Here is an 11,025-nt window from a genome sequence, read left to right as displayed (position 1 = left end):
CTGAGAACCAGGAGTTCCAATGTCCAACAGCAGGAGATGGACATCCCAGCTCCAGAAGAGAAAGAGAATTTGCTCTTCTGATGCCTTTTTTCCACTTGGGCCCCCAACAGACTGGATACCAGCCTAGACTGGTGAGGGCAGATCTTCTTCATTCACTACTGAATTAAGTGCTAGTCTCCTCAGGAACACCCTCACAAACATACCCAGAAATCATGTTTTACCAGCTCTCTGCGGGCCAGTCAAGTTTATAAATTACCCATCACACTTTGGCAGGGATGATTTCAGCTGTGGACATCAGGAGACTGATACAGAAGTCTGTTGTCCGAGAGGGCATCAGCATTATCCGCCCACCACCATCGTATCATCAGCACAGCATCTGCATTCATTATCCAACAGTACCATTAGCATATCATCGTATTATCTGCATAGCGTCAACATTAAGGTGCTCATTAAAGCTGTGGGATTGGAGAACATGCAACGAGGAGACATTCCAGTGAGAAAAGAGGAGGGGCTTGGGCAAAATGATGAGAAACACCAAAGAGATGGCCAGACTAAAGAGACAGCCAGAGGAAACACAGCCTACTTGGGGAGAGGGGTCATGTGAGAAAGGAATGACATTAGCTACAGAATTTAGCAGCACCTCACCACTACACAGTGGGCAGGCAGGAGCCAGATTACAAGCTGCTCAAGAGAGAACGAGTCAGCGGAGGTACGTGCAGTGGAAACTTCTCAGGAAATACAATGTGAAAGGAAAGAGAACCAGAGGGTCACTGATACTGTTAAAGGTCATGATGCTTCGTAGTTGCTGAGTTTGTTGCAGTAGCTGATTTTGTTTTAATGGCAGACATCAGTTTAAGTTGGTATTTGATGGGACCAGTAATAGAGGAGAGAAAATTGAAAATACAGGAGAGGGAGCAATCAAAATATCCTGAGTAGGCAGGGGAATATGGGATCCAGAGAACAGGTGAAGAAATTACCCTTAAAACGAAGAAAAGATGCCTCTTTGTTACGCACTCGGGTTTTAATTTACCAAGGTGACCCTGAGAGGTCAAGGCTATCGACAGGAAAGATTAATGTTACAATTCCCCTAGGAACAAGAGGCACAACTCAACCTGCAGGGTCACAGGAAGAACACCAGGTTTTGGTCAGGAGGCAGGAGACAGGTGTATGGGTAGCACTTTGCCCACAGCCTTTAGTGGGGCTTCTGAAAAAAAAAAAGGCAATGGTTTAGGATTGGCTAGATGGAATAATTTCGGTGGGCTTTGGACTATAGGGGTGGTGTCTAGTTGCTTGGTACCGTCCTGGGATGATTAAGGCAAAGGTATTCCATTTCTGGGGTGTACAGGCCAGATAAAGGCCATACGGCCCTGCACTGGCCAGCCTGCATATGACAAGCATGCTTCCAGCTGAGTTCCTTGCCCGGTCTAAGAACCGGCTAGCTGCAGGAGGGGCAGTCTCCCCCCAACCAGAAGAGCCTTTTTAGGATGTGAAAACATCATAATATACAGAAAATTTTAAACCCACGACGAATACACTCTTGAATTGTAACATGAGAGAGAGGAAGAGGAAAAGAATGAGCGGGGAGAGTCAAGTTCTAATGTCTAGAAGGAAATCTGAGCAGCTCACTTTGTTCGGATTCTACAATCTCTGTAAATTAAGAAAGCAGGTCCGCTGCTGAGAGAACCTGACTGGTCAGCAAGATCTGTCAACCGGGAAGGCTCTTTTGGAAAGGAGCTTTGGAGATTAGGGGAAAGAGCTGTTGATAAGAGAAGCCTAATAGGGTTTCTGTGCGACCAATAACAAACTTTTTGCTTCTACTGATTATTTGCTTCCTTCTAATCCCATAAATAGCAGGGAGTTGTTGTCACTCACAGCAAGTATTTTCAGCTTGTTCCTGTGGGCATCTCTTTCCCATCCCTCAACCCAAGAATATTTTAATAAATGAACATGAAACACACCCCAGGGCGAATCTGCCTCCCAAAATCTGAAAAGGAAAGTTAAATTCAAGACACTGGTTTATCATGCTGCTGAAGAATGGAGCTCACAGGATCTCAGGTGCAGAGTTGCGAGAGGCCAGGCAGGCTGCCCGGGCCAAATGCCCCTCTATTGCCATCTCAGAGGGCTGGTCATCACTGTAAGGTACCTCTTAAAGTGCATCCAAGAAGATGAATTTCTCAAGTCCCAAAATACCGTATTAAAGGAGATTTCAAATATAAGATGCCCCCTGGCAAAAAAAAAAAAAAAAATCTCGAGAGAGTTTCTTCATGAAGTTGAGAGCTCTTTTCAGCAAATCAGCACAAATTCTAGCGGACACTATAATTTAAAACGTCTCAACCACAGCTTTCACTGAAATGATGCTATGTACAAGCAGAATTATAGACAAAAGAATCATGGAACATAAATATCTGTGTCTCATGAATAACTATTATAAAAAATAGGAATTTATAAAATAAATGAGTGAGAAGATTGTTTCTATACTCTGAGAAAGATGAAAGTTTGCCTTTTTACAGATCTCCCACAGGAGTACAGTCTTTTAGTAAAAATGTGAACATACTAGATCTAACAGGATCTCAGAAGGGAATGTTTATCCTCAATCATCCCCTCTCTTTCATCTCCTCCTCTCTCACTCTTATTCCCATGTGGCTCTATCCCCTACAAAAACAAAACAAAACAAAAAACCAATTCAATTATGACCCATATGAAAATAAAACCAAAGGACAAAAAAGTCTGACTTCTATATAGACGGATGGAGGTAAGTAGGCAGGTAGAGAGATGACTGGATAAATAGAAGGAGGGCTAGACAGATGGAGAGAGTGATTCATTGATTCCTGTATTGCCTTTCATTAACACACAAGTTACTTTCAAATATTTAATTTTTTCCACCACCAATTTCCTCCTGCCCACTGAATTTCCTTTCTCTAGATTAATACTGGCCTCCAGATCATCAAATACAATGGATACTTTTCCATCCTTACCTGCTTCTGACAAAGTTTATCTATTACCTTTTCAGCAGCATTTCCCTCCCTCTCCCAAGTTTTTGTCAGGAATCAGGGGACCATACGCATCATGATTCCTTCAGCCTGTTTAGGAAATCCCATTCCCCCTGACAAAGTAATTTACGCACAGCTGTATGATGCAACTCTGGCCAATGAGATGTGTATTAAATTTCTATGGCTACTTTAACACATTATCACAAATTTGGTGGCTTAAAACAGCACAAACATTATCTTACAGTTCAAGAGGTCAGAAGTCCAACATGGGTCTCTCTGGGCTAAAACCAAGATATTAGCGGGGCTATATTCTTTCCAGAGGCTCTAGGGGAAAATCCATTTCCTTGCCTTTTCCAGCATCCAGAGGCTGCCTGCATTGCCTGGCTCATGCCCCATTCCTCCATCTCCAAAGCCAGCAGCACTGGACCAGTTCTCTCCCACTGCCATCTCTCTGGTTCTCCCTCTTCTTTCCCTCTTCCATTTATAAGGTTCCTTATGATTAAACTAAACCCACTCAGATAATGCAGAATAATATCTCCATCTCAGGCTCAGCTCATTAGCAACCTTAATTCTATCTGCCATTTTAGTTCCTTTTTGCACATAACCCAACTCATTCACAGGGTCCAGGGATTAAGACATGCACATCTCAGTGGAGAAGGGGGGCATTATTCTGCCTACAGCAAAATGTGAAAGTCCACTGGAACTTTCTAGGATGGTTCCTTTTGCTGACATGGGGGAAGGCCTGGAGGAAGAAACACTCCTCTTTTCACTTATGGAAGCTGATGTTTGCATGTGCTATCTGGAATTATGGTCTTCATTTTAGGATCACACTATGAGCCAGCCTGGGTTGGTAAACCTTTATCGTGAGAACAGTATATCATGAATGTGTATATATATATATTCTTGATGAAACGGGTGAACCACTGAGCAAACCAATCCAAGGGCAATTCTAACTCGATTTCTTGTTAACATGAGATAAAATTCAACTTTTGTATATTCATTTTGAGTTATGTTTTCTGTTTCTCACAGCCCAACATCCTAACTGATATTTTACCTTACTACACTTTTTTGGGTGTGCCACAGTTTTCCTTTTTCCATTTTGAAACCTTCACCAAGCTTCCGTGGGATTACTGACTTCTGGTTTCCTCCTACCCCGAAGCCATGTCTTCGTTTTATTCTCAGCACCATCTCTGTTTACACTTGAGTGTTGGTTTCACACCTGGCTCCATCTTCAGCTCTTCTCATCTCTCTACTCTCCCTAAGGGAACTCATTCTCTTTCAAGGCTTTACCTATTCATTACACCCTGATTCATATTTTCTACCTCTATTCTAGAAATTTCTGCTGACTCTAGAGCTATGTTTCCAATTTCCGCTACATGTGTCTGCTTGGATATCCCATGGCCTCCCCTCCTCAACTCAAAATGTGACTCTACCTTTTGTTCTTCCCTGAACTTTCTCATGTATCCCCACATCACTGAATGATTTCACTACACAATTCAGTCAACCAAGTCAAATGCACGGGAGATAATTCCCGCTCCTCCTCACTCAGGCACTCTCCATATTAAATTAATTATTAAATCTGTGCCCTCAACTTCCTTGAAATCCCTTTACCTTTCCCTCCTCTCCATGCCTATAGTCAAGAGTTTGGTTCCACATTTCTCACTCTAAAAAAAAGCCATCTGGTGGCTCACCTTGTATTCAAACTCTGAAACCCCTTCACCACAACCCTGTATCTCTCCTGCTCATCCATGACCCTTAGGCAATTAATATAAAATCAAACCACTCCCTGCTTAAAATTCTTCCATGGAGTCCCATAACTTTTAGGCTAATAATAAACATTCAACAAAAGATAGCAATAGTCATATAATGTATATTCATTATATTACTTTATCTCATTTACCTTTCCAACCATCTTAGTGAATTAAGCAGTATTATTATCCTTATTTAACAGATTAAAAAAACCTGAGATTTAGAGAGTGCTTATGACTTCCAAAGATCACACAGCTGTTAAGAGTTAGAGTTGGGATTCATTCCAATCATTCTAACTCCAAAACCCACGCTTTTTAATCATTCATATTCCTTAGATGAGTTCAAAATGCCTCACCGCTGCCTAATTTTCTAAAAGGATCCCTCACAGCCTTTCTCATGCCCCCTGTCTCCATCTCGCCACCATATTAACCATTTGTGATTCTTCTAAAATGCCCTATGTCCTTGCTTCTCTGTACCATCACACAAACTGCCTCTACCTTTCAGGAATGTCCTTTCCATTTTTTTTTTTTTTTTTCATTTTCCTAATTGGTGAAGCAATCTTCCCCATACAAGTATTTTCTCCTCCTTGCAGGCTTCCACAGTCTCACCCTCATTAATTTACAAGTTCCCCTCTTCAGTGCTCCCATGGCATCCTGTAATAATACACTTAAAATAACACCTACCATTTCTTAGATATGTAGCTTTAGATACATAAGCTTACTTAATTCCCATAGAAAGCCATTAAGGTATTCCAGCTTACAGATGGAAAAATGCCCGAGGCTACATAAGGCTATGAACACTTTGTTCCACAGAGTCTATGTTTGCTCTGGACTGAACGCTTGTGTGCCCCCTACCCTGGAATTCACTTGTTGAAACCTAGTCCTCAGTGTGATGATATGTGAAGGCGGGGTCTTCGGAAAGTGACTCGATCATGAGGGCAGAGTCCTCATGAATGGGATGAATGTCTTTGTAAAAGAGGCCCCAGAGAGGTCCCTTCCCTTCTGCCATGTGAGGACACAGAGAAAAAGACAGTCGTCTACAAACCAGGAAGCAGACTCTCACTAGATACTGAATCCGTCAGTGTCTTTTACCTTGGACTTCCATCTCCAGAACTGTGAGAAATTTCTGTTATTTATAAACCATTCAGTCTATTGGGTTGTTGTTTTTTTTTTAAAGCAGCCCAAACAGACCAGAGAAATGCTCTACTTTCTTTTTGCCTTTGGAATACTCTGAGAGCAGAAACCATGTCTTACATGATTTTGAATACTCAGGACCTGGGCAAAAACAGGCTTATTTCCTGACTATTTGATAACTGAATGCACCATGTATTAAGAGATCTGTGACAGTACAGATGCATATGAATATAATAAATACGTTGTTGACATTTTATGCTCTGTTTTGGAAAACACAGAGCATGAAAATTTAACACAATGACGTATTTATTTCTGTCTCCACCACCACCCTCCACCTCCACTATCCTGTGAGCTTCTTGGTGCCCTGAACCATGTCATATTCACCCTGGATTCCATGTGTTTAGCAAAGATATTCAACAAGTGAATCCAAAAGTTCAGGTAATCATCAGAAATTAATGTTGGCTTTCACACTCCATTTTATCATGTACCAATGAATGCTCACGACAGTGAGAAATCTTCATTAACTCTCCAGTACCTCATCCAGCACTGCAGAAACTGGAATTACTACTCAGCTAAGTTTACTGTAGTCCACCGCCATTCACCACAATCCATCTGGTTTTTCAGAGGCCAAAACAAGTGCACTGAATGGGGATATGATGTAAGCACCACTCAATTATCCTGAGGCAAATAAAATGACAGTATTAGCATTTTTGCCCCCATTGCGAAAAGCAAGATAAGAATTCCCACTTTAAGAAATATAGTGCCCAAAATATTATTTTTTGCAGTATTTAGTGATCTTTTTTCTTATACTGGCATGCTATTATGCTACTGACTTATGAACTTATACTTTGCCAAAAAGATGATCAGCTCTTTCATGGAGATTCTATTCCATTATAAACTGTCCACACACATGAATGCTGTAAAACGGTTATAGTATCCCTGAGATATTCTAGATGTATACTGGAAGATGAGACTTTCTCTTCAAGCAGGATCTCTAAATTGCATCCAAGTTAGACACATGCTGGGCCTTTCGAAGATAATGAATGTCAACTGGGTGTCTGGGTATTGTGTACCAGGCAACTTTGAAGAACCCCAAAGGTGGCCGAGTTGGGAAGCAGAACTAACAGCCCTGAAGAGGTAAGAAACAAAAACACTTCTCAGAAAAGAGGCACCAGGAATAAATCTAACCAAAGAGGTGAAAGAATTATACACAGAAAACTATAAACCATTGATGAAGGAAATTAAAGAAGACTTTAAAAAATGGAAAGATATTCCATGCTCTTGGATTGGAAGAATCAATATTGTTAAAATGGTCACACTGCCCAAGGCAATCTACAGATTTAATGCAATCCCTATCCAATTACCCAGGACATATTTCACAGAACTAGAAAAAATCATAATAAAATTCATATGGAACCATCAAAGACCTAGAATTGGCAAAGCATTACTGAAGAGAAAGAAAGAGGCTGGAGGAATAACTCTCCCAGACTTCAGACAATACTATAGAGCTACAGTCATCAAGACAGCATGGTATTGGTACCAAAACAGACATATAGACCAATGGAACAGAATAGAGAGCCCAGAAATGAACCCACAAGCTTTTGGTCAACTCATCTTCGACAAAGGAGGCAAGAATATACAATGGAATAAAGACAGTCTCTTCAGCAAATGGTGTTGGGAAAACTGGACAGCAGCATGTAAAACAATGAAGCTAGAACACTCCCTTACACCATATACAAAAATCAACTCAAAATGGATTAAAGACTTAAACATAAGACAAGATACAATAAACCTCCTAGAGGAAAATATAGGCAAAACATTATCTGACATACATCTCAAAAATTTTCTCCTAGAAGAAATAAAAGCAAGAATAAACAAATGGGACCTAATGAAACTTACAAGCTTCTGCACAGCGAAGGAAACCAGAAATAAAACAAGAAGAAAACCTACGGAATGGGAGAAAATTTTTGCAAGTGAAACCGACAAAGGCTTGATCTCCAGAATATATAAGCAGCTCATACGACTCAATAAGAAAAAAATAAACAACCCAATCCAAAAATGGGCAGAAGACCTAAACAAGCAATTCTCCAAGGAAGACATACAAATGATCAAAAAGCACATGAAAAAATGCTCAATATCACTAATTATCAGAGAAATGCAAATCAAAACTACAATGAGGTATCACCTCACACCAGTCAGAATGGCCCTCATTCAAAAATCCACAAATGACAAATGCTGGAGAGGCTGTGGAGAAAGGGGAACCCTCCTACACTGCTGGTGGGAATGCAGTTTGGTGCAGCCACTATGGAAAACAGTGTGGAGATTCCTCAAAAGACTAGGAATAGACTTACCATATGACCCAGGAATCCCACTCCTGGGCTTGTATCCAGAAGGAAATCTACTTCAGGATGACACCTGCACCCCAATGTTCATAGCAGCACTATTTACAATAGCCAAAACATGGAAACAGCCTAAATGTCCATCAACAGGTGACTGGATAAAGAAGAAGTGGTATATTTATACAATGGAATACTACTCAGCCATAAAAACCGACAACATAATGCCATTTGCAGCAACATGAGTGCTCCTGGAGAATGTCATTCTAAGTGAAGTAAGCCAGAAAGAGAAAGAAAAATACCATATGAGATCGCTCATATGTGGAATCTAAAAAACAAAAACAAAGCGTAAATAAAGGACAGAAATAGACTCACAGACAGAGAATACAGACTTGTGGTTACCGGGGGGGTGGAGGGTGGGAAGGGATAGACTGGGATTTCAAAATTGTAGAATAGACTACACTGTATAGCACAGGGAAATATACACAAAATGTTATGATAACTCACAGAGAAAAAAATGTGACAATGAGTGTGTATATGTCCATGAATAACTGAAAAATTGTGCTGAACACTGGAATTTGACACAACATTGTAAAATGATTATAAATTAATAAAAAATGTTAAAAAATATAAATAAAAAAAAAGAGGCACCAGTTATTGATCTACAGTTAGCTAAATCTTCACTTCACACCAAAGGAGACAAAAAGGGTGACAAAGAAAGAGAAGGAAGGACTTTGCTCCCAGAGTTGTGCTGGAGAAACCATCTGATAGATAATGTGACTAGAGCTGAAGTCCAGCATTTAGAAAAGCTGGAAGCTTTGACACTGAGGAGCCTTGTGTATTATCACCTCGAAGGTGCAAGGCTACACAGGAGCAAGTTCAAAGGGAGTTCAACACAGAAAAATGGCTCTATCCTCTAAGGTCTGCAACTTGCCCAAAAAAAAGTTTCTATCAATCACAGCTGGAACAGCCTAAGTGGGGAGAGGGGGCTAGACTGGCACTTGATGGCTTTTTCTCTAGTCTTTCTTTATGGGGAAGGGTCGTTTTTTTCCCCTTCTTGTCTCTGCTCTTTTTCTACAATTCCTTATTCTCCTCCACCTCTCTCTCATTTTGCCTTCTTTCTCTCCTCTATTTATAACTCATTATCCTTTTCCAGTTGGCATCCTCTTATCTAAACTGTCACAAGGTAGAACTTTAAAGATTTTTAAATAAAATATATTGGTAATGAAGTAGATAAATTATACATAAATATAAATAAAATAGATTTGCAATAAAACAAAGACTTACAAATAACCAAAGTGGCACTCATTTAATAGTTGTTTCTCTTCATTGAAAAAGCAAGTGAAATTAATGTATACTTTTCTATCACTCTAAAAAGTCTACAGCAATTTGCAAGTAAAGAAAAAAACTATCTACCACAATTTAGATATGAAAACTCATTTTTTGGACAGATCTAAGAAAATTGATTTTTCTGCTTGCAGACCTTCAAGGGAAATTGCCCTGGAATACCCTGTGTTTATTACATGTTATATAACAAACATGATCATTAATCAGCACTGATTTCTTTCTTTCTTTGTTCTTTATTTTCAACCTTATTGTCCTATTTTCCAGTTTACATTTTCTTCTTCAATGCACAGAGATAAGTCTTGAGTTATTAATCAATATTTTAAACCTATTAAAAATATATAGGTTGAGCTCTGGGAGAGTTAGTTCGTATTCAACTTATAGATGGGTACTGATTAGATTTGAAGAACTACCCAAAAATGACAAAATATATGTAATAGTTGGATTACAATTTTTCATGTAATAAGTAGGTAATTATCTTCCTTTATATATTTGCATTTCATCAGCGAACGTGCCCATTTTAGAGTTACTATGTATTGAACAGTTTAACAGGCATGCACAGGAACTTTCTGCTCCTTGCTCTTGCTCCAGACTCCGTGAGGTATTCTGAGGTGATCACAATCCTGAAAACACCCAATCCTATCCCCCAAATCTAGAGAGAAGAAAACGACATACTTTCTTTATCTTTTTTTTTCTTTTAGCTTGGGGAAGAGTGTAAATGGTGATGAGGGAGGAAAGTGAGGATGTCAGAAAGTAAACAAGGGGGGGTAACTTTCTCTGAAGGAAGCAGGAGCTTCAGTAACAGACGCTGCATATGCAGTACACAGACCACTGAAATGGGACACACTCCAAACTAGGAAGTGTGAATCCCAGTACCCACAATGTTTAAATATATCAGAAAAGAGCAATGCTCCCAGATGATGGCCCAACATAGGCTGGAAACTTAGCTTCTAAACCTTCTTATCCTCCATACCATTACTTTAGGCTACAGAATATATATTATTCCAGCTCTCAAGTGATAGTTCAGAAGAAAAAGGCTTAGATATAGTTGGGGGAAAATCATTAACTCACTTATTCTGCTTCAGGGTAAAAGACTATCTATGCAGAGCTCCTAAAACATAAATATAACGAAAACAAGAGGTATAATGAATATAAAAACACACCAAACAATAATAAAAATCAAGAGATTAAGAAACAAAACAACTAGAGGAAAATTGAAAGACATACAAGACTGCCCAAAAAAAAAAAAATGGAAACTTGATTTCCTTAAGACAGATAATTCAATAAACGAAAGAGAATGTGTACATATATTTGATGACATGATGCAAGAAAACTTCTCTGAAATGAAAGAAGATCTGCACTTGCAGATTAAAAGAGGACACTGTGACCTATAAAATGTAATACAAAATGCTCAATACTAATACATGTCCTACTTGCACTGCCAAATTTTAAAGATGAACAAAACATGCTTTA

At 39.5% G+C, this 11,025-nt stretch overlaps 1 protein-coding gene across 1 annotated transcript in view; it reads left to right on the top strand.

Moving 5' to 3' along the window:
- The first annotated feature begins 521 nt into the window (after positions 1–521).
- Positions 522–11,025, top strand: part of LOC116660610 (translation initiation factor IF-2-like) — a 200,484-nt gene continuing 189,980 nt past the window's right edge. Inside the window, exon 1 of the mRNA XM_032470451.1 lies at positions 522–709. Within this exon, the coding sequence (XP_032326342.1) occupies positions 522–709 (188 nt within the window). The remainder of the gene's footprint in view (positions 710–11,025) is intronic.

This window comes from Camelus ferus, chromosome 30, assembly GCF_009834535.1.
Source record: "Camelus ferus isolate YT-003-E chromosome 30, BCGSAC_Cfer_1.0, whole genome shotgun sequence".
Taxonomy (NCBI): domain Eukaryota; kingdom Metazoa; phylum Chordata; class Mammalia; order Artiodactyla; family Camelidae; genus Camelus; species Camelus ferus.
This window is presented reverse-complemented; position numbering and strand designations above follow the sequence as displayed.